Raw genomic sequence first — 24708 nt, forward strand, 5'->3', positions numbered from 1 at the left:
TGATATGTTACTGGAGTTTTGCCAGCTAGAGTTGCTGAAGTGATTTAACTAATTAATAGGTTGTTACAACATTTGAGAAGAATCTTGCACTCCAGTCAATAAAACTGTTTAAGGAGGAAGAAAGGACTGTTGGGTGCATGAGTTTTAATCAAGGAGGTAGGGCTCCAAGAAAGGGATCTGGGAGTATGTCTGAATAGAGGGAGGATTTCATCCTGTAACTGAAAGACAAAACAAAGCTGCAGGGGAAGACTGTTTCAGGAAGTATTTTACCTTTTGACTTTTATCAGTAGTTACAATAAAAAGGCCTTATTTTAGGGCCCATTATTAAAGTGGCCCCATTATTAAAATGGCCCTAATATAGCAATTATGGATTAGCAGTAGTTAATTTGAAATCTTTAGAAATTTGCAAGATTCTTCTACAATTTTTCCTCTTCAGGAATGCCAAAAATCTCACCACAACACAAGTTAGTGTTGAATAGATAGCGCTATTCAGTAAGATTTTTTTTTAATTTAAAAAGCATAGGTAGTTTTTGTTTGTTGGTTTGTTTTTTTCTTGAGAAGGAAGGTAGTTACCCTCTGCTACTGAGATAAGTAAAACTTAAGCTGAAGATGGCTTAAACTTCTACTTCAGTTTGAACTGAAATATGTAGGGAGGAGTAATTGCATGCTCAGTTATGGCATAGCTGCTATATTATCTTGTCATCTGCCTCAGTCAGATCCCTAAGATCCCTAAGAAGAGAAGCAGACTTCAGCTACACGTTAAATAGTTGCGAAAGTATTGAATAATATTTCTGATTAATTTTATCTGCCGTATATTTCTCTACATGGTATTGGGACTTGTCACTTACTCAAAAAAAAAAAAAAAACTGTGTGCAATTACCCTGAAAAAAATGGAACACAGTTTGCCCAGAAGATAAATAATTATGGTCAAATTTTGTAAATGTATCTCCAATTGTTAGAACATACTTTAAATAGGAGCAAGTATGTACCAATTAATTATAACTTAGAAGATTATTCTTAGCTCATTGTAGAGCTTTGTTATTCGCTCTTGAAAAAAAAAATCTCTGTAAAGGCACAGCACGATTTTAATTAATTTTTTTCTAGCTGTTTAATTTTTAACTTTTTTTCCCAAAGTGTTTAATTTTTAAATATGATCTATGCTAGCCATATATTTCATGCTCACCATCATATCTCTTAAGCAAGAAAAATCATGCTCACCATCATATCTCTTAAGCAAGAAAAATAAAGTTAAATAAAGTGGATCAGTATTCAAATAAAAGCCATTTAAAGTGATGCTTTCAAAAGTTAATTTTTATCTATATTCTTCTGAAGTATCCATCAGTCATATTGGCACTTTAAAAATGAGAGCAGCCTTGAAGCCCAGATGAAGCCTAATGTAGCAAGGAAATGCATCCTATAGTGCTACTACCTAAGCAGGACTGAAACAATAGTTAATTTTATCCACTTGATTCAATTAATACAGGAGGTGAACATTGCACGTGCTGATCTAGTGCCGTGGAACTGCAGTCTTAGCACAACATTTTCCGTGAAGCTATAAAACTAAAAAAATCTATGGACCAGAGAGGTTTCGTATGTTTAGATAACAGTGAAATACAGGCCCATGATAAGTAGAGTGGAGAGAAAGCAAAAATCTTCACAAAGGGAGAAAATTCAATTAGGAGGTTCTCTGTTGAGGCAATAGTTAAACAGAAGTGACTTTGGGGATATTCACATTTTCATAAACAATTTACATTTCCACAAAAAGGAACCCCCTGTCTACCGTCTTGATTACAAGACTCTCGTAGGAGTAATTTGTAGCTTTACATAGCTACTTAGGTTTTGTAGTGTCTGAAGCGTAGGATTTTAAAATCAGTATTTGATTTGATGTTTTTGTTTGTGGGTTTTGAGTGTTTTTGTTTGTTTGTTTGTTTTTCTCTCTTTTACATATTGTCCTAATGACCTAGCTTATATGTATAGACTGAAAAATCTTCCCTAGAGCCCTTGCTTGGATGATTTTGAGAAGATCTGCTGCAACACTGCAAGTATGCTGCTACGGATTTGATAGCAGTAGAGTTTCATTAGCAAAAAGCATAGTGACATCTAGGTTAGGGGCATGTGATCAATGCCATCAATCTCTTAAGTTCTCCTTCCTTCTCTGGTGTGCAAATGATCCTGCAGTTACTGACTGCACTGCTGCTAAAACCACAAGGAATGTAAATGATGGCATACCTGGGAAGGCTTATGGAATTACGGTGTTTAACTGTATCTTTCAAAAATGTTAACCTCACAAGTGAGAATGCCTTCTTTTTCTGGGGTTGGATGTCTACCTGTGCGGCTTGCTGTACCCAAATACAGAGTGACCATACTTCTTTCCAGCACACAGTTCCTATTTGAATTAATGGGACAGTCAATCAGCAGGGGATTATCTTTTCCAGGTGCCTTATAGTTCCATGAAGAGTTTGTTGGCTGAGTTGTAACACTTGCCATAAACAAAGGAATTATTTCTGCCAGCAAAGCTCAGCAAGAACTACATGTGCTTTTAAAAATGATTTAGAGTGTGTGTGTCAAGATATAAAGTTCTTCTGTCACTGAAATAAGGTTTGTTTGGGTTCAGTTCTTCTTCATACCTAAATATCATAGGATAAAATGAATTTAGGGCAAATAGTCATTTGATCCCATTCTCAGAATAACATTCTCTACTCCTTGTAATTTAGTATGGATCCTTACGGTTTTTATCAATTTATTAAACCTGAAATTAAAGCAAAAGCACAGCATAGTAGCTGCATACAGCCAGCATAGAAGTTGTGCTTTAGGACCAAGTAAACCAGAAAATGAATAAATGAAGAAACAATGATAATTATTATCACTTCTATGTTGTATGCAGTACATGGCAGTTTATATGGCAGCTGCATATACATGTTACTGGAACTGCTAACCCGAGGCTTTGATAAAGCTGCAGCTATTTAGAAAACTGAGAGCCACATTGTCAACTAATAAAAGGCAGCACAAAGACAGCAGCTAGATATCTACTTCATTAATTTTATTATTTCTTGATTTCTTTTTTAAAATATGCAATCTTAATTTTCTTTTGTAGATTCACTTGTATGCAATTTTCTTTTGCATGCAGTTTTTGAAAAACAGGTGAAAATTCCATTACAGTGAAGTGGAAATTCAACTCATTCAAATAGTTCTGAATCTCAGATTTTACTAATGATACCTCGGATTTTGGGATTCAAATTGCCGTAATCTGAAAGGGCTGGTGAAAGTGATGACTTCTTCACTGGCTGTTTATGTTTAATCATAAGTTCTCTCAGTGGATCTGGTGAGCCTTAAAAATTTTCAAGTTTCCTTGATATTGGCATAGCAGTTCTGTAAAGACCACCAGTTGCATAAATCAGACAAAGGCTAAGATCAGCTAGTCCTGAATACGTCTTAGGAGACGCACTAACTTTTTTTTTCAGAACATCGAAGGGAAAAAATCTAGGAAAAGGTAAGAAAGCATCAAGAAGGAAGAACCATGGAAGCAGCATTTTTTGAATGTAGCAATAAAGAGGCAGTGAAATGTAGAAATGGCATATGCTGTGTGACCAGGCCATAGACATGCTGATTGCATATTATGGCTAGGGATGGAATGTGCTTCCAGTGATGTGGTGGCAGAAGAATGAGATCTTGAGCCAGTCTAGGATATACATCATAGACACCAGTCCAACCTGGCTAGATAGGAGCAGTTCATGACATTGCGTATAATATGTTGCTTCAGCAGACAAAATTGCTGGTATCTGCTGAGCATAGTTAAAAGTGCAACCTTTAACTTGTATATTCCTATCAGTTTTAAAATGGGTTATACGTCTCTTGCTTACCCTGTTAGTTTTGTTTTGGAGAGTTTACTCCTCAATAAATGTCTGGGTTTGCCTGCATCAAATGCAAGATATCCCAGTGCTAATCAAGCTGGCCCTGTGTGGTTCAGTTAGCACAGGCCTGTGCTATAAATTTTTCAGGAAGCAGCGGTATTCATGTGACTGCAACTGAGCCTGCAGAAGCACCCTGTGAGTTGGTGACTACGCTAGCCGGGGAATATGAATAAAGACTACTAAAAAAGTCCTGAGGTTCTTTTAGTACTCAGAAAAGAAGCACAACAAAAAAGCAGTAGGCATTAAATCTCCAAAGGTCCTCAGCCAGAAGGAGGAGGGGTGATTTTTTCTTAGAGTTTTGCTTTGATTTAGCTACAGATTCTTTTTATGCTTCACCTCATAAAATCATCATAGCTGTTGGGACCCCTTAGAGGCAAAAACAGTTTTTATTCCTTCACAGTTATCAAAATAGTTTCCTACCTTGCCTGCTTCTTCCTGATGACCAACCCAACTTTGAAATGCTAAGAAGCCACACTGATTTAGTTTCCCACGGATACAAAAATGACCAAAGGGATCAGATGAAGTTTTTTTTTTTTTTTTTTTTAACGAAACTAGTCACCACTGAATAGAGAACAACAACAACAACAAGTTTCAGGGGAAGAAGAATTTCCCTGAAGAGTGAATAGATGGCAATCAAGGAGGCTCTTTGGTTCTTGACTTGTATTGTCTGGTCTTTTGCCTAGCACTTTGGTAGCAGTATTACAATGAAAGTCTTGATGTAACTTTTTCACTTTGTATAAGTGAAAGATTTGTTATCAGATTTTACAGAGGTAATTTTATTCTTTGTCCCACTGCGTTACTGCCCAGACACTGACAGTAGTATGTCCTTTGAATGGGTCTTGCATTTGGCCACCTTTCAGCTGGGTGTTTCAACTCAGCTGTTCATAACTTTTGCTGTGATTTTTACTGGCAAAAGAGAGGGGTTTTTTTGTTGTTGTTTTTTGCAAGTGAGAAATGTATTTTTCTAGGCTTAGAAATTCTAGGCTTAATAGTAGAATTACTATTTACTAGAATATGTTTTGGCTTGCAGTATTTGTATTGGAAATGTAGGTAGGACAGAAGATTGATAGCCTAACTCAGATCTCTTCATAAGGAAGTGGTGCAAATGCATATCCTTTAGTAGGTCTGAATTCAGCTTTGAGAGGTTGTTTCATTTAATTGTACCCTGAGTTTAGACAGTTTGAGCTCTTCATCCAAACCCACCCTAACACATCACTGACTTTATATTTCTATGCTGAATAAGTGAACAGATCTCTGAATTTTCTTTTCTGAATATATTGTTTTTAAGAAGCATTTTCTGAGTGCATCCTTCCTTACCTGCGTGTTACTGAACAAAGATGAGAATGCTTTAAAACATAGACAAGGAGGAGGTTTGGGCCATTCAGCTCCCATTCTGAGACCTAAGCACTAAGGACAGGAGGAGGAGATTTGGCTTAGAGCCCAAAAAGAGAGTGATAAGATCTCATGCTACTTTCATAGAATCATAGAATGCTTAAGGTTGGAAGGGACCTCTAGAGGTCATGTAGTCCAACTTTCTGCACACGCAGGGTCACCTAGAGCACATGGCACAGGACTGCATCCAAGCGGATTTTGAACATCTCCAGAGAAGGAGACTCCACAACCTCTCTTGGCAGCCTGTTCCAGTGCTCTGTCACCCTCACTGTTAAGAAATTTTTCCTTAAATTCCTGTGGAACTTTTGATGCTTCAGTTTCCAGCCATTTCCTCTAGTTCTGTCGGTGGCCACCAGTGTAGAGAGGCCAGCACCATCCTCCTCACTGCCTCCCTTGAGGTACTTGTAGACACTGATCAGATCCCCTCTCAGCCTTCTCTTCTCCAGGCTGAACAGGCCCAGCTCCCTCAGTCTCTCCTCATAGGGCAGATGTTCCAGGCCCCTGATCATCCTTGTAGCCCTGCGCTGGACTCTCTCCAGCAGCTCCACATCCCTCTTGTACTGTGGAGCCCAGAACTGAACACAATACTCCAGATGTGGCCTCACCAGGGCTGAGTAGAGAGGCAGGATCACCTCCCTCGACCTGCTGGAGACGCTCTTCTTAATGCACCCCAGGATCTCATTGGCCTTCTTGGCCACGAGGGCACACTGCTGCCTCCTGGTCAACTTGTTGTCCACCATGACACCCAGGTCTTTCTCCGCAGAGCTGCTCTCCAGAAGGTCTTTCCCCAGCCTGTACTGATGCATGGGGCCTTGTTGAATTTCATGAGGTTTTTCACTGCCCAGTTGTCCAGTCTGTCCAGGTCCCTCTGGATGGCAGCACAGCCCTCTGGGGTATCAGCTACTCCTCCCAGTTTGGTGTCATCAGCAAACTTGCTGAGGGAGCACTCTGTGCCTTCATCCAGGTCATTGATGAATAAATTGAACAGGACTGGGCCAAGGACTGACCCCTGAGGGACGCTGCTAGCTACAGGCCTCCAATTAGACTCGGCAGGAGATTTGGAGAGTTTTTGAAAGTGTCCTGCAGGTTATGTGGCATATTATGTATTGATGAAAGAGAAGACCACAATTTATCCTCTTCTGGCACTGTGACAGGGTTATGAAAGAAATGGGAGGCATGTATTATACTATCAGAAAATCTGTCAGGAGGGGTTGGTGCAAGTAAAGAGTTACTATATTTAAGTGTATTCCACCAAAAAGCGAATTCTGTTGCTCTTTAATTTTGAAATCTAAAAGTAATAATGTTCCTCCTTTGTTTACAGTATCAAGAGGCAGCCTATTTAACACCATGCTTGTTCTTGTTGATCTCTTTTTTAGAATCCCACTTAATGTCAGAGACATTGTCTACTGTACAGGAGTTTCACTGATGGATGAAGATGTATGGGAGTTCATTTGGATGAAATTTCATTCTATCACAGCGGTGTCTGAAAAGAAAATATTATTAGAAGCCTTAACTTGCAGCGATGACAGAAATTTGCTTAACAGGTAGAAAAGCATTATTTATATATCACAGAATCACAGAATGGTTGACTTTGGAAAGGGCTTCTAGAGATCATCTAGTCCAACCCCCCTGCTCAAACAGGGACACCTAGAGCACGTGTCACAGGGTCTCATCCAGGGGGGTGTTGAAGATCTCCAAAAAAGGAGAATCCACAGCCTCTCTGGGCAGCCTGTTCCAGGGCTCTGTCACCCTCACAGTAGTTCTTCCTTACATGGAGATGGAAATTCCTGTGTTTCAATTTATACACATTAGCCCTTGTTCTGTCACTGGCCACCACTGAGAAGAGTTTGGCCCCATTCTCCCCTCAGATATTTGTGCATGTTGATCAGATCCCCTCTCAGTCTTCTCTAGGCTAAACAGGCCTACCTTGCTTAGTCCTTCCTCATGAGAGAGATGCTCCAGTCCCTTAATCATCTTTGTTGCTCTGGCTGGACCCTTTCTAGAAGTTCCACGTCCCTCTTGTACTGAGGAGCCTGGAACTGCACCCAAAACTCCAGGTGTGGCCTCACCAGAGCTAAGGAGAGGGGCAGGATCCCCTCCCTCCACCTGCTGGCAACGCTCCTCCTGATGGCCCTTCGATTGGCCTTCTTGGCCATGAGGGCACATTGCTGATTCATGGTTAACTTGTTGTCAACCAGGACTCCCAAATCCTTCTCCATGGAGCTACTTTCGAGCAGGACAACCCCTAATCTGTCCTGGTGCCTGAGGTTATTCCTCCGCAGGTGCAGGACCCTGCACTTGTCCTTGTTGAACCTCATGAGGTTCCTCTCTGCCCAACCCTCCATGCTGTCAAGGTCCCTCTGAATGGCAGCACAGCCCTGGAGAGTGTCAGGCACTCCTCCCAGTTTGGTATCATCCGCATACTTGCTGAGGGTGCACTCTGTCCCTTCGTCCAAGTCATTGATGAACAAATTGAAGAGCACTGGGCCCAGTCCTGACCCCTGCAGGTCACCACTGGCCACTGGACTCCAACTAGACTCATCCCCATTTATCACAACCCTCTTGAGCTCTGCCATCCAGCTAGTTCTCAATCCACCTCACTGTCCACTCATCCAGCCTACACTTCCTAGGCTTTGCTATGAGGATGTTATGGGAGGCTGTGTCGAAAGCTGTGCTGAAGTCGAGGTAGATAACATCCATGGCTTTCCCATGATCCATCCAGCAGTTTTGCGTTTATGGAAATCCTTTTACATCTGTATCTTCTAAAAAGACCAGAATTCAATAACAAAACTGAAAATTTTCCTGATTCAGAAATTGATCTGAATTTTAGAATCACAGAAATAAAGTCATAAATTCGCTTTGAGACTTAAACTATTTGACAGTCTTTTTTAGAGTATTTAGGTGTGCTGTTCTTAGAGTATATGTCAAAATGGCTGAAACAAAATTCTTTATCCTTTTTTTTTTCACTAGGCTTTTGAATTTATCCCTCAACTCAGAAGTTGTCCTGGATCAGGATGCAATTGATGTGATAATCCATGTAGCTCGAAATCCACATGGAAGGGATCTTGCTTGGAAGTTTTTCAGAGAAAAATGGAAAATATTAAATGCCAGGTAAAGATAAAAGTTAAAAAATATTTTAACAATTTTTGCTTGATATTATTCATATAGGTGTTTTATATACTGATTCCTGAATCAGTGTATAAATCTCTTCTCTTTTTCCATAAATAAGGATACATCTCTAAACATAAGATACATAAATATGAATCATGAATACATTTAGTCATAGATTCCCACATACATATATAGAAACATTTAACTCCAGATCATCTGTTTGACTATCTTTTACTGTATTGTGCTTGTGATTTGCATTTGTGATAATGAATTCTGCCCATATGTCAATTGCTGCAATCCTACTTTTACATAGATTTTTGAAAAATAATGTCAGTTCCCAAAGGAATTTTGCTAATTTTAAATTTGAGAAAAAAAAAAAAAAAAAACTTCAGGCATGTTAGCTGAACTGTGAAAAAAAAAAAAAACCTTCTTATAATATCTCAGTTTTGCATAGGATTTCTGCTGGTGAAATTCTTCTGAGTTTCAGATAATACAAGAAGGGCAGTGTTTTGAATCAAATACAGATGTGCAGGAAAGACTATGTTGTTTGCATACCTGTTATCTTTGCATGTGTACTACAAGTTTGTATTGAGAAGCCCACTGAACACTTTAAAAGCCTTTTTGATGAAGACTTTGAAATAAAAATTCAAAGAATTATTTTTTTTTTAGTTCTTTGGGGCCAAGACATTTCGCAGCACATCATCTGAGAGATTAGAAGGGACTGTATCTCTGGTGAGGTTCAGGTTCAGGTTCTGAGGCATTCACTGCTGTTCAAGAGCTTTGGACACCCCAGGGGAGCCAAACCATCCTTATGGCCTTGGCAGGCATGCTAGATAACATGCTGGAGATCTTCTCACTTTTGGATTCAAAAGAGACCATGTAGGATAAAATAGAATATTTAAAACTGTATATATAAGATGCTAAATTTAAGTAACTAAATCCTCGTGTCAGAAGTACAAACTTACTATTAGTGTCACTGCATCAGAAGATGAGCCAAGGAAGCTCAGAGTCTGTCCATACAACTTCCCTAAAAATCAGTTTATTCATCCTCCTGTGGATAATATTTTATAGCTTTAGGTTTTAGACGAAGTTCAGCTATGAGAGTAGGTTTGCGCTGAAATTCAGTTTTGGAAGTTTATATTGCAAGAACTGGCTTTTCAAAAGCAATTTCCAAAAAGCTATGAGTTCTGCAGAGTTTAAAGGAGCCTCTGCTTCTGGTATGATTTTTCTAAGAACTGGACTTTTACTGAGAAAGTGAATGGCAGACCCATTTTACAAACCTAAGAAATGAGTTATGTTCAGGATAGCAGGCAATATTTCATGTTCCTTAAGGGATCTGAACAGAATTTAGGTATAAATTCTGTATTGTTACAAGCACATACACAGAATATAGGGTCCTACCTATCATCTACCACAGCGAATATGTGTGTCTGACCACCTAGTTGTCTTAACTTCACTTAAAATTTACATGTTATTTTATCTTACTTGGTATGCATCACTGTGCTCTCTGATTTCCTAATGATCAGCAAGACTTTGTGAAGCACCTGTTACTATCTTTTTTTTTATGAGAAAATAACAGCATTAGTTTCTTTTCACCCCAAACTTGCTTTATGCTACCTATACTGATTCCAACATAAGGTAGAGTCGTCAAAGGACCTGTAGCAGTTGCTATTTGCCTTATGCACTTTTTTGAAAAGGACATCCAGCAGAGTTCCTATTGATCATCAGTTGAATCAATCCAGTGGAATGAAATAATTAATATAAGCTTTAGACCCTGATGTGTGTTGAAAATAATTTCATGTTGTGGTTACAGATTATTAGAGAGACTTTCAAAGGGTGATAGAATGCAAAATTAAGTTTCTGATTTAGGTTTGCCATACTAATACATTTTTTAAAATACAAAATTTATTGCAGAATTATGGTTCAAGTATATTTTTCTACAACTATACATCATTTTAATTTTGTTTAAAGTTGTAATACTTCTTAATAAACATTAATTTAATAAACTGATATCTCAATAGTATTTTCCATTTGAAATTTGAATTTATTATAAAAGATGTTGACATTTGAAACAGTAATGCAAATAGCTAAGAGTGATTAAAGAGTGATTAAAATTTTAATACTATTTCCTCTGACTTGAAAATACTTCATATCAAAGAATTAGAATAACAACAACAAAATATTGTTGGTCCTTTACGTTATTACTGTATGCTTGTATTCACACTGCTCAGAAGATAAGGATAATATTTAAAGATCTTCAAAATCACTCATATCCCATTTGCAAAGTGACTTAGAAACTAAAATTTCTAAACAAAATTTCATCAGTGAAACTGCTAACTTTTAGGAAAACCTGAAAAAAAAGAAAGAAAATGCTGTGTTTAAATTCCTCTTACCTGATGATGAAAGACATGGCCTCCTGAGTCACTCTGAATGTGTGTGCACCTGCATGTGTGTATGAAGACTTTTATCCAAGTCATTTGTCGATATTTGGAAATTTGCCAAAGTAAATGGAATATACTGCCAAATTTACTCAAATTTACTTCCCACAAATGCAATGCCTTTGAAAATGTAAGGCTTTGGAAGTTCGGATCCTCAGAACAGAAGGAGCAGGTGCTGAGTCCATGACTTTTAAGAAGTTTCCAGAGAGTGAGCCAAATGATTTAGAAGTTTGTTTCTATAATGCTATTGTCTTTTCTATGAAGAGTGGGAAGATTGATATTTGCAAGAGCAAACACTTTTCTCGCAGATGTCTGTTTATATTTCTTGCAAAATGCCATTTTGGGAGGTGGCTTTACCAGAATTTTTGCCAGTAGAGACCATATAGAGATTGCTATTAGTGGCTGGCTTTTTATCATGTAAGTGCAATAGGCAGCAAACAGCATAGATGTTCTCATGAAGGTATAGATTTCAGTGGAAAGAATGTTGCTATTTCTTGCTCACACAGTGGACACACTACAAGCTGCAAGAAAAAATAAAAATGGTTTTTATGGGGTCGCTTCTGTAAAGTGGATTGGTAACCTTCTCAAAAGACCCCATCAAGAAGAGCTTCCAATTTTCCAGGCAGTCAATTACGAGGCTAAGCTGAGAATGTAACAAAAAAGGACTTTGTTAGAAAGCCTAAACGTGCTTAAAAGACCATGAAATCCATACTTCCCATAGGAGGCATTTGCCTCTGGATATCTGTATATGTCAGTGTGGCTGAGGTTTTGGAAAAAAAGAGGTGTGAAATGCTGAAATATCCATGAATAATTCAGTTATTAGTGGTCAAGGAGTTGTATTTTTAATACTTATAGCAGTGGTTCTCTGCACATAAGTTCCAGGTCGCAAGCACAGTAGACATTTCTCCTAAACCAGAAACTTCTTCTTTCTCCTCTCTCACTCTTTCTTCTCCTCCCCACTCCCTCCTCCTTTCCTTCTCCCCTTTTCTTTCTTTTCTATTTCACCTTCCCTCCCTTTCTCTTTTTGAAAAACCCTCTGGCTTACTGTACCTGAGCATTTAAGGGAAATTAACTTAATACCAGACTAACAGAAGCAGAAGAGAGAGCAATAGATGTGCCAGTTCATTTCAAATTGAATTTTGGACGTATCTGCTAAATCAGGTTATAAAAGCAATGTGTAAACTGAAATCTTCCCCTGGATAAACCTAAGTGCTGTGAAGTCTATTGACATTACTTATGCAAGTCTGACAGTGGAGCTGGATTTCCTATCTTTAACGCAATCATGTTCAGATTAGCTAGAGACTTTTTTGCATATATGTGCAGATACAGGTAAGGCTAACTATTTGTCAGATGCCTCATTCCCGCATGTAACAAAAATTCGGGAGTAATCTCATCCGTTTTGCAAAAGGCATAGATACTTTGTTTGGGAGTTTGAGAAAACTTGTAGATGAGCAAGTGGAACAGCAGCACTTCAATGAACAGTTTCAAAGCAAATATCTGCTGAATGTCATTGCTGCTTGCAGCTGAATATCCTATGCAGCTATGCATTTGCCTTTAAGTATTCTGTGCCCAAGCTTTCACATCTTCACTGACTGTTTCTTTGAAGATGCTACAATCATGGCCCAGGGGATAATTTTTAGCAGTATTGCTTTTTATCAATATTACTTATTTTAATTATCAGGTATTGGAGCAAGAGAATTTGATTTAGTTCACTTTTCTAAGGGCTGATGTAGGTGAGGAGGATGATTGCAAAATGCAGGGAAGACTGCAGGATTTCAGAAAGTTTATTTTAGTGATGCGGCTAGAAGGATTCCTCAGGGCACTTCTCTCTAGTTGTTGCTCCTTTCCTTTTTTGCTGTTTGTATTTTGAGCTCCTTGGTGTTGTTACATGGAAAACTGCTTCAAAAGCATAAAACATTTATGTAGTTTGGTCCTCTCCTCTTTTTTTTTTTTTTAAACTTTCACTTGTGACTTCAATTAAACTCATCCTGCTTAACAATATCCCACTAAAAGTTAACTACAAATACTTAGGTCTAAAAAACCGCTGAAGTCTAGGTTTTCAGTATGAAACATTGTCTAATTCCAGTGCTATTCTCTTGGATGCCAGGTCTTGTCCCCTTCTATAGGAGATTATTTTCTCATTCTGAGCTGGCCTCACTCTTGCATTGACTCTCTGTGTATCTTCTTTTTGCTCCTGCAGATATGGAGAAGCACTGTTTATGAATTCCAAGCTTATCAGTGGGGTCACGGAATTCCTTAACACTGAAGAAGAACTAATGGAGGTAATTTCTAAGTGATTTTCAGTACATGAAGCTGGTTTTGTTGTAAGCAGGGACCAGGGCAGGATCAAAAGGTGTCAGCAGCAGCTAAGGTCAGAGAAGCTGAAAAAAATCAGTCTATCCTTCTGGACCTCTTTGTAGGGTCAGTGAGTCACTGTGGGTTTCACTATGTTCATTCTGAAGTAGCACTGAGGGACCAGGAACAGCAGCTGGTTGTTGGGGAAGTCTAGTTTGCTCAGGCTCATCGTGCAGCTACGCAGCAAAAAGATGAGAAACAGATTGTGAAGAGTGGAGAGAAAGGTTACCAGGAGGTGAGTAGTGCAGGCAGTCTGCTCTATACTCTAAGATTTTGCATTCTTCTCTTCCTGCTGGATCTTGCTACAGTGCACCTTTTTTCTCTTTTTCCTTTATTAGTCTGTGGCAGACCCTAAGCTGAACTTTCAGCCTGAAGCAGGGTTTTGGAACTGCCTCAAATGTAGTGTAATTTACCGAAGAATATTTTTCTTAAGTCCTCTGATGCTGAATGAAAAACACGCACTTACATATCTTCCAGTCAGTCTGGAGCAAAGGCCTCTCTGGACATGTAGGCTTGGTCTTTTTTCCTGACTCTAATATCTGAGAAGTCAGATACAAGCTCCTTCTATCCATGCTGCTGTGCTGTAATGCACAGAAACTACCTTAAAAATCTCTGTGGCAAAAGTAAGAAGAGTTACCAGTGCCTTCTCTGTTCTTCTCTTGTCTACAGTATTTGAGTGTGAGAAGAGCTGCTAATCCTGTATTCTGGCCAAATGACATCACAGTACTTTATTTTTTCCTCCCCCCCGCCCCTAAAATCTATGTACTTCTCATCTAGATTGCCAGAATCTTTCCTTTCAACTTAACATCTACCCTCACAGAAGCAGTTGTGAGGTTGTGCTACTTCTTGCTTAGCCGCTGTTCTATATTATCCCAAATGGATCACATGGTTCTTACACAGAAGATAATCACCATTAAATCATTGAACTCTAATTGTGATATAATGTTTGTGCATGACCATGTGTCTGCACTCAGCCTAATGGACTGAGGACAGGTGGTTTTCTGAAGACTGCCTAGCTTTGAGTAGCCTTGCCACATTTTTGCCTACTATACCCTCAGTTTTCACCTCCATGAAAATACTGGCAGGTTGCCTGTTTCTACCTCCTCTAAAGGAACCTGGCCATGTAAGTATTTATTACAAAAAGTACAAAGATCAGGTCAAGTCTGATTTTGGTTGTTTCCAAGTCCCTTCTACCTTTTTAGTTGTGATGGAATTGAAATCGTTGCAGGGTCAGCTGTTCAATTTTGAGCAAGTACACAAAAAAAATGGTGAAAGTCAAGTTTAAGTGGACTGGGTGATATGGCATCTCTAGAAAGTAAAAGTTTACCAGTCATCAATAATTGTAGCTAAAATAACAGATTTTGTACAAGCTAGCATAATGAGCACCCTACTGCGCAGATGATTCTTGCAGTTCTCATTTAAAGTGGACAGGAATTCAAAGCACACCAAAGTCATCAACTGTAATAATCAAAATGATAGTGCCGTGATTTAAGTAGATCTGAAAACAGAGCAAAGGCCTTTTCAGAGTGCTGAGAAAAGGGCCAAGCTTTCTCACAGGGGAAAGAATCTATTTCAAGAGTTCAAAAATGAAGTGTGTGCTCATTTTCTATTCTTCCTGTTCTTTCCACACTAACCCTTCCTTCCTTTTCTAAACGTAAGGATTCTGCAAATCAAAATTAAATAAATTTGTTGTGAACTTTGATTAAACCAAAGGGCAGCAGGGCTAAATTCTGCTGACATTTGTTTATAAACTTGAATTGGGAGAGTTTCCAGTGCTCCAAATTTAGTTTCTTAAGTAGAAATGAAAAGTTCAGAGCAGCCCAGCTGTCTACTAAGTGCGGCAGCTGGGCGATAGTGGAGAAGGAGGAAATGATATTAATGTGATCTGGCATTGACATGTCAATAACTGCCGGTGCAATTCGAAGCAATTGCATCACGTATAATTGATAGAGTCTGCTGTCTTCTTACATTTTGCATTAGATCTCTCTATATAATCTTACGTTTACTTCAACAATAATTGTGGACGTTTGTGCTAAATGTTTGGCTTTTTTATATGCGCTGGAGATATTTACTTTTTTTAGTTCCTGCAAATTTAACTTGTTGAATTGTATTTCCAGCTAAAGAACTTTATAAAGACTTATGAAGAGGGAGCTGCTGCCTCTTTCTCTCGGGCTGTGGAAACAGTGGAAGCCAATGTGCGATGGCAAAGGCTTTATAAGGAAGAATTATTCCAGTGGCTAAGAAAATCCGTGACACACTAAACTGTCTTTCCAACTGACCATTGGACATGAAGTTCTGCAAGAGGAAAAGGAGAAATTTTAGGGATGCTTGACATTAAATTCATGAAGACAAATAAGATTGCAGGGAAGAGCTTTGTTCTTTCTGGGCTCTTGGAAGATTGTCAGGAAGTTTTGCAGAAGAGAAGGTCATGAATGCTTGTGAAATCCACTCCTCAAGTGTACAAAACCAAATATGATATTAAGTGGTGCATGTAAACGTTATTGTCAGTTTGAAGAAAAAGAAGCAAACAAAAACCCTTGAAAGACTACTTTGTGCATGCTTGTACTGTCCCTGCCTGTATTCTAGCATGCTTACGTATAACAGCCACATTTTGTATGTGAAATTCTGTTACATCAAAAATGGGCATTATACAAAGCACAAAGACTATCTCTGACAATCAGCGTTGCAAGGAACAAAAAGGAAGGAAAGAAGAAGAATGAAATGGCTTCCAACTAGGGGCACTATGAGATGTGAAGTCAGCTGTCACTGCTAGCTGCCAACTAGTCCAGCACTCAGATTGTCTCTTAATGATTAGACAGATGACGGCTCATTTTTTGAGTTGCCAGTTGTTACAACTGCAGTCTACATATTCCCATGACTAAATAAACTGCACATATGTATAGAGAGAAAATGAATGTAAGAGAGAGGGATTTCATTTTTGCATTGTAATTACATAGATTTGTTTGCTGCTGATCAGTGCAACAATATAGTTTTGATCATGCACATACACAGTGTTTATGAAAAGAACTTTGCATAGTTGATTGGAGAGAATCCATGAACCACCTCTTCTGAGCAATTTTACAAGGCAGTGTTATTCATGATGGGTCACCCAACCTGTGCAGGAATTAGTAATGCAGCTGATGATGCACAAGTATTAAACATAAGATTCAAATGGAAATTAGCAAGAGGGGGGATGTCTTATCTCTAATTCTATGCAAAAGCATGGAATTAACCAAGATAGCTGTCCTGCATGCAGTGGACCATCCTCTGTAATGATTTATTATGATAGACAAGTCAGATTCTCCATGTGGGCAATATTTTTGCAAACATCAGATGTACCACTTATGTCAACTTAGAAAAGTGAAATATGGAGAAAGAGAAGTGTGTGTGTCTCTGTATTGCCTAATATTTAGAAAACTGTTTTATTTCTATTTTTTTTTTATAATCCACATAGACTCTTCTAGGGAAGTGTTACTTTTCTAAGTTATGTGTTTGTTTATTTTCTCTTGATCCTCAGTTTGAGAAACTGGTAATAGAGTAGAATTGTAAACCGTACAATAACCTTCTACATTATTGATGCTCTGTGTTGCAGATGAGACTGATTTATCTTAGGGCCAAATACTATGGCATTTTTGTGCCATGAAGAAGAAAAACTACAGAGGGTTTATAGGAGGCAGGTTGCAGCAGCTCAGTGAGGAAAGTGAATGTACTGCAATGTTTCTGTAGCCCAGCCCAGTCCATCGCAACCACCTGACCACAACACCAACTCTCACTGGGGAGCGCATGGCCAGTGATTCGCATGCAGCGAATACCCATTTTAATTGGTTGGGTCCTTCAGAGGTCATGGAGATTACAAAAGTGCTTCATAGTAGCAGTTGCGTGAGTTGATGAGCAGTGGAAATGTTAGTGTGAAAAGAGCTAAAACCTGCCATCTTCAGGTACTACCAGAGTGACATGGAAAGAGTATTGTTTTCTAGCCTCTCACTCTCATGATACCCTTTTCTTCAACAACTAGTATACACATTCCCTAACAAAGATACCATACCAGTATCTGTACCATATCATTACTATTATTCATCTTGACCATCTCATTTTGTGTCTTCTATGATGCAGAGGATGCTGTTTCTTGGGCTGGATGCATGAAATCCTTGTGAAAGCACTTTCTCCACTTTTTGGTGATGTACAGCACTGCATAATAGATTGACCACATATAGCCAGAAGAAGAGGGAATCCTTTGCTGTTGTACTTTTTACTTTCTGCCTGTACTTTTTACTTTCTGCCTTATAGTAAGCTCTAAATATCTGTGTTAGTTTGTGTTACTAGTGAATTTACTCTTTCCACCCAGAGATATTAACACAAACATGCTCATGAAGTCCTCCTCCTCCAATGTATTTTACCTACCTCACAGGGGTGTTGTGAGGCTTGATAATGTTGTCAAAGCATTTGAATATCCTCTGATGAAAGGCATTTTACAATGCAAAGTTTTGTGTTATGTGGTTGACCAAACGCAAACTCGATGAGTATGTAGCTTCACATTTTTGATTTTTTTCTGAACAAATCACATGCAGACTTGTTATAATAAAAAGCAAGCCAAATATTCTTTAATAGAGCCTCTATCCTTCAATGTAGCCCAAACTTATGTTATCCAAAGAGTGTGCAGAAACCCAAGCCGTCAAATAGGTTTACTTTGGGAATTTCAGAGAAAAGTAGTGTTCATAATGGTCTGTCAAATTCTGTCAAAATTCTCTTTGATGATTCCTTTTTTTTTAACTTTTTTTTCATATTAAACTATATATCTTCAGGCTATGCATGGAAGTTTTTGGTCTTTGCAAATGAAGGACAGACTAACAGTATATTCTGAAGTTGATGGTTTGGTTCAGCGTATGTATTCTATGCAGTGTGCAGATATTTTTACTGTTGCTCACACGAATTGGAGTTCTTGCACATTTAGCTGATGGATGTAAATATTTAGTGGCCTTGAGCAACTGGTTTATCAGAAATATGAAGCCCTCGCTGCATCTGTTATACATACCTGCTGCTGTATTGGTTATAATTACTGTACTATAGTAATGTTGCTATTAGTGTTATAGTTAAGGTTGAGTTGACATTTCCATTATAATTACCTGGGGTTTTTTTTGGCTATTTTTAGTATTTCATATGTTTCTTTTTCATGTGTAGTCAGGATTAAATTTAAATGGCTTAAATCCAAGGAAACCGTAACTGTTTTCAACAGTACTGAAAAGCACTAGTCTACTTAGTTATAGGTCTTTAGAAACTTATTTTAAGTAAGTGCCACACAGATATGATACCTCATGGAAAACTCTAATATAGTCATCTTAGAAAAATCTATTTTATTGATTTTTATTCTCTTTGCCAGTCCTTTTCTTCCTTTGTTCTTACCTAAAGACAGGTCCCATTTTTGTAATTTGGACTGTGATTGAGAAGCTGAATACTGCAAGTTTTTCAGTATTTCCAAATGCAGAGATTTAATTTTGTCCTTTTTAGTGAGAGAAGGTACTGCAAAATATGGATCCAGAGCAGACATGGACCTCCCCTAAACCCCACAAGCACTGTATAGAGATTTGATAAGACCTGTATCTCTAATTAGTTTTGGTATGGCTCAGGATCCTTTGCTATAACTAATTCTTAAGGCATACTAAATAATCTAGGAAGACACATTAACAGATGCAAATCAATGCCAGCATATTGTAGTTTAATAATATGATTCACTACGAAAAAGTCTGAGCCCGTTACTTTGTAGCTGGTGGAATTGTTCTTATATCTAGTACAAATAGCTATTAAGAAGATGGTAGCTGTTAATTGTGGCTAGAGCAGAGCAATGTGAAAACATTCTTCTGAAATGAAATATCACTCTGCTTTTTTGGAGGGTAAAGGGGGAGTAATTGAATATTAATTTGGAGAGTTTTTGATGAATAACCTTAATTTGTCTTTGAGTGCATCCAAATATGTGATCTTTTATGGTCTTTTCAGTGAATACAGCAAGAATTTGTATACTATATTGGAAACAAGGTAAATTTTGTGTAGTTTGGGGGCTATTGTGGATGTTTCACTGAGCTTTAGAATGTCAAAGGAAATGCCTCTGCTGATGCAGCAAAGATCCTGAACCATACATTAAGTCTTCATGTGAAAAGCACTCTGTAGAGATAATTTTCCAATAGAATGTCAGTATATCTGATATTCGAATATTAATAGAGATAATATTAAAGTGAAGTCAGTATTTGTAGGCGATGGTGTCTTGCTTAGGAATCTACATAATAAGGATTTGTTTTCCCAGGTGGTATTGATGGCAATTAAAAGAGACTGTGAGTCACATGTAAAATTGGCTTATGCTCTTAGGAAATGAAGGTCCAGAAAAATCTAAGTTCCTGCATCGTGGAAAGTGTTTCCAGTTCCTGCCTACAGGAAAATGTTCACAGAAACACTTGTAAAGGCCTAGAATTTTGTCATGTCTGTTTTCCAGAAGTCATTTCAGGTGGTCAGGAGTATTCTGAATTTTAAAGTGTGTGTAAGACTGGAGAGAGTCTTTTCCTATATGCGTTTTTTTTTGTTGTTGTTGTTTATGCTGAAAATATGCCATGAGTTTCTCAGACTTTCTCACAAAGAGTATGCTGCTATAAATGAGTGCGGATTCCATGTACTGAATATCAGTGTTAGGAGACATCAGCGTCTTAGAGAACTGGGTGGCAATTGTAGCAGTAGAGTTAGTTGTAATAATACCACCACTGTAAGATTCAGATGTCCACGCAAACCTGTCTGTGTAATTCCTTTCTGTATACAAAACTGTAAAAAGTTAACCATTTTGTTTCCCAAGTGACTGTGGCAACTTCTGCCGATCCTAAAAGAAATACTGAAATCTGTTAAAAACCACTGTCTTGGTCAAGTCATCCTCGCTTATATGAGTAATTTAGTTTTAAATCAGAAGGAAGAGGAGAAAGGGATATGTAAGGATTTTTCACTAAAGTCAGGTCACATGCCAAATTGGAGAGTGATTTTAAAATTAAGGATATTTTGAGGAAAGTTGGTTAACACCCTGAAATTAGCCCCGTCTTTTCACTCCATGGTAACACTGGAGGGTAGCTTGACCTCAAGCCTTCCTCTCCATTGTAACACAATTGAGGCTGGATTTCATGAACTGCTCATGAGTGGAGCTGGTTTCAATGAGATGTGGCGTTGAAAACGATCACCCACATGAGCAAGTCAAGCTGGGGGTCAGACCCTTGGTTCTCTCTGGGAGAACAGCACATACATTTGGTTGATTCATAATCAGTGATGAAGTGCTGGATTGCTGCGTAGTGTTTCTGATGCTCTGTTTACTTTGTGTGCACTATTTCTGAAGGACACTAAGTGGTGTTGGTAGAGGACATACAGATCAGCAGCACCATGAGAGCTGAGCAGACTGTGCAGCAGGAGTCATGAGCCAGAACACTCTAACTCGAATGCCCAACATTTCCTTGACAGCTCTGCTTGGATTTGCCTCAGATTGATGATATCATGATATAATGGAGGAGGCCAAGAGACAAGATGCATTCTCAGTTCTCTGCAATACCTTTCAATCTATGTAATTTAATAATTTCTGTAGTTTCAAAGTAAGCTGTAGCCAAGTCAATGATGTGTATGGCTGCAGACCCTCAGTTGGTGTGCAGTGAGGTAGGTCTGTTGAAGTGAATGATGTGAAATGCAGCTGAGGATCTTGCCCACTGCTTTCAAAACACCACCCGAGGTGATAGCTAGACTGGTGTACAGAAAGTTTTGTGCATTTGTATGTAAGCTGCTGTAGCGTATATTTGATGACAAATGTTCTTTCCTTTCCTTTTGCTTTTTGTTAGAATAATACTTTGTAACTGGTTCCAGTATGATAAAGCTTTATAATATATTTGGAGGACTGCAGAATACTGTATTGTGAAGTATGTGGCTACTACCCTCTCTTTTTACTGCGAATAGTAGATTTCAGTGACAACTGAGTTCCCTGGACTTAGAAATTAAGTGAAAAAAATTATTCTGAGTGATTTCTAATGGAAGCACCATTGTAATTACTGTATAACTACCCTGTACAAAGACAGCTTTATTATATGTGTAAATGTAATTTTGCTATGTTGTTTTTATGTCTGAGGAACAACTGGCTTTGTGGATGAGACATATAGCCTTATAAAAACAGAGATTGTAGCTCTCTGTCTGATATTTTCCAAAAGGTGTTCAGTTGCTCTATTTTGCAGAAGATAAATATATACATAAACCAGTTTTCCAAAAACTAACGATCTGTTACACTACATGCACATCAATGACATAAATAGATAATAACATTGAAATAAAGGCTTCATAATGGGTTATTTTCCCCAAAGACTCCACATGTAACATCTTATGGCACCACAAAAAGAAAGAAAAAGACCTACAGCTATTAATGCTGGTTCTAATGGATGAGTTCGTGTATTAATTCTGCCTCATCTTTAGATTAATCCTAAATACTGTAATCAAGTGAGCATACTTTTCCATCTGTTCCCAAATTTGTATTCTTGAATTCAGCTGTCAAGTAAGAAGTGAAACTGGCACGGTTTAGACACAGTTCACTAATGATTTTGTACGAGGTGTTTGCAAGAATAGAATGTCATTTTAACTTAAAGGAAGTATAGGTAATCATGTGGGATCAGAATTCTCTCCATATATACTGAACATGCATATATAGCTTGTAATTCTGCAGCATTTACCTTGATGAAACTTCCATTGGTTATTTGCTTTTAACACAGAAAAGCAGTTACATGTGCTGGATGTCTGGCTATGTTGGCGGTGGCTCAGCCACGTATTTAAGCATGTAAGCAGTCCAAATTGTTTCGGTGAAACCACCTGCTTTAAATTATGTATCAAATTATTTATCAGACTGAAACAGACTTTCACGGAAGCAAAAGATTTAGACAACTGATTCAAGTGCAAAATACTGTGATGTGTTTTTGGTGAATTTAAAATCATAACTTGCTTTATACTGGTCCAAATGCTCTTATCTCTCTCTTTTTTTTTTTAATAGAAACATTATTTTGCATATAGAGGGGAGATACTGACTCTCAGTAAATTTAATAATGTAAAATTTAACAAGACTTTTAATTTTTGTTTGAAGCATTCTAGGATTTGGGAATAAGAATGGATCTATTTGTACAGTGTTAATTAATGAAAATACAACAAAATACATTACTAAATGTTAAAAGCTTAAACCATTAACCAAATAAAATATATGAACTTATGTTACATCTTACCAGAAAAGTGTTTTTTTACGATATAACTTTAAAAACAATTCCATAAATATGGGACCAGTATATGTTCAACATAAAATTTTTATTCAACTCTGACTAAAGACTGACTAAATGGATTTTTTTTTAAATGAGAAACTTTATCTTCTGTATTTTAAGCAGAACAAATTTGAATTTTGTCTCTGATAATAAAATTTTGTACAGTAATGTGTAATTCATCACTGTCTTAATTTTCTGACATGTGGAGACATGGCCAAGATAAATAATACCCTCAGCCTTTTGATGATTTTCCATTCTCATTTGAGATAACAGTTTAATAATGCTGAATAGATACACTGAGGTTTTACAAAAGAGAAAAACATGTAAGAAAAATATTTTTGACATGAAGAAATTTTAAAAACACATTAAAATACTGGGACTAGTACAAAGCAGAGATTGTGAGCAAGCCAAAATTTGGATTTGGAAATATTTTTAAGCACTCCATGACTAACAGGACATTGAGATTAGAATAGGAGCAAAGTATGTCTTTTATGCTTTTCTAATTATGTAAATTTTGAATAAGCAAAAAGATCTTTTCATTGGTAAAAGTGATTTCAACTGGAATGCAGTTCAAATGGCTTTTTAATAGAGTCCTTGAATTCAGGCTGTTATTTCCCCTTTTTAAAAAAACAGTTTTCAGTAACAATGAGATGTGAAATATATGTAATTATTTACCCATTGGATAAAATCATGTTCCCACTGAAGTCATTTGGGAGGTTTGACATTGACATCACTGGGAGTAAAAGCCGACCATGTGTTTTTCAAAATATACTTTTCAATGCCAGAATGTCTGTCTTTTTTTTTTTTTTTTTAACAGCAAAGGTGATTTCTGCAGTATTGCATACCTTAATCTGGTGAAAAGCTGAAGGGAATTTTTCAGGCCCTCATTCTTCAAAGTACAATAGGTAGCATTGATGATTTGAGCATAGATAAGCTGAGCTGAAGCCCAAATTATTATGTTTATAGCATTCTACCTCTTAAGCACTTCCCTGTCTTCTCTTGGGGCTAAAATTCTGACCATATGCAAAGCTGCATATATGTGATTTTTGCATATGTCACTGGAATATGGAGACACATCCATCCTACCTCTTCTTCCTGAGGTCAGGTCTGAAGTAGGAATTTGAGGAGGGCTGAGGAGGTGGTTTGGAGCAGTAGTGAGGTTTCATGTTAAGAGGTAGTTCTAGTGTGAGCTCTGAAAGACCAGGGAGTACTTCAGCACATTCAAATAGTCAAGCTGCACAGCCACCTTGGAGGCATCACTGCGAGAGGAGGCAGGAGCTGCAGAAGGGGAAACAGCCCTTCTCTGCAATCCCAATAGCAGCACGTCTCCTAATCAAACATCAAAAAGAGCATGCTCGTTTCTTCCCCAGTGTGGCCACTGCAATCAGCACTTCAGTCGGTGGCTGAGCTGCTTTCAAGTCGAACATTTACATACAAGACCAAATGAATTGCTGTTTATTTGCTCTCAGCATAGTGTCTTCAGTAGGAGCAGAACTTTAAAGGCTCCCACATGCTTTGAAAGCTCAGCAGCTGATTTGAAGGGAGCAGAAGAGAGGGTAGTTAGAGCCTTTTGTTTGCATATTGACTTAGGAGTATTTGATTATTCAGATCTATTTTAATAATGGAAAAACAGTTTTTCATGACTAATTCCCTGCTTCCTTCTATTCCTGGAAATAATTATCTTGGTTTCTTCAAGCTGCACGCTGCGGATAGAAGCTACCATGCAGAGTCTCACTGCTGTTAGAGGGACTCTGACTCCTATATATTCTATCTATCTGTGTAGGACCAAGGCCTTAGGAGAGTAAACAAACTATTCAGTGATAAACCTCTAAGAATCAAGGACATAAGAATCATTCTAGAGAAACAGTATTCAGAAAGATGTATTTTGATAGAGGTTATATATTAGAGAGGATGGGACACTGACCACAAAAATGGGTTGTCAAAAAGGTGTAATGAAGGTTATTGATATGGGATGTGACATAATGAGCGTATGCTTGTGAAATTAAAGCCTTGTAAGTTGAAGCTTAGAGTTAGAGCTACTTATGTGGGAGCCACAACCTAATTAAAGCTACCAAAATTTGATGAATTGTTAAAAGAAGGGACTTCTAGTGATTGTTGTTTGCATCTTGGAGTTGGTGTTAAAATGTAGAAACTCCTCTGTGCTGAATATAACCCATATCAAACTCTTTGTCTATGCCAGTTTGT

General features: G+C 37.9%; 1 protein-coding gene across 1 annotated transcript in view; it reads left to right on the forward strand.

Moving 5' to 3' along the window:
• TRHDE (thyrotropin releasing hormone degrading enzyme) overlaps positions 1-16002 on the forward strand; it is a 215534-nt gene extending 199532 nt beyond the window's left edge. The window contains exons 16-19 of the mRNA XM_088522982.1: positions 6680-6847; positions 8274-8414; positions 13053-13134; positions 15325-16002. Coding sequence (XP_088379108.1) covers positions 6680-6847; positions 8274-8414; positions 13053-13134; positions 15325-15468 — 535 coding nt within the window. The 3' untranslated portion in view covers positions 15469-16002. The remainder of the gene's footprint in view (positions 1-6679; positions 6848-8273; positions 8415-13052; positions 13135-15324) is intronic.
• The last annotated feature ends 8706 nt before the right edge of the window (positions 16003-24708 follow it).

Source organism: Tinamus guttatus, unplaced genomic scaffold (genome assembly GCF_059628265.1).
Source record: "Tinamus guttatus ecotype Peru unplaced genomic scaffold, ASM5962826v1 Tinamus_guttatus_pri_ptg000171l, whole genome shotgun sequence".
Lineage (NCBI taxonomy): Eukaryota > Metazoa > Chordata > Aves > Tinamiformes > Tinamidae > Tinamus > Tinamus guttatus.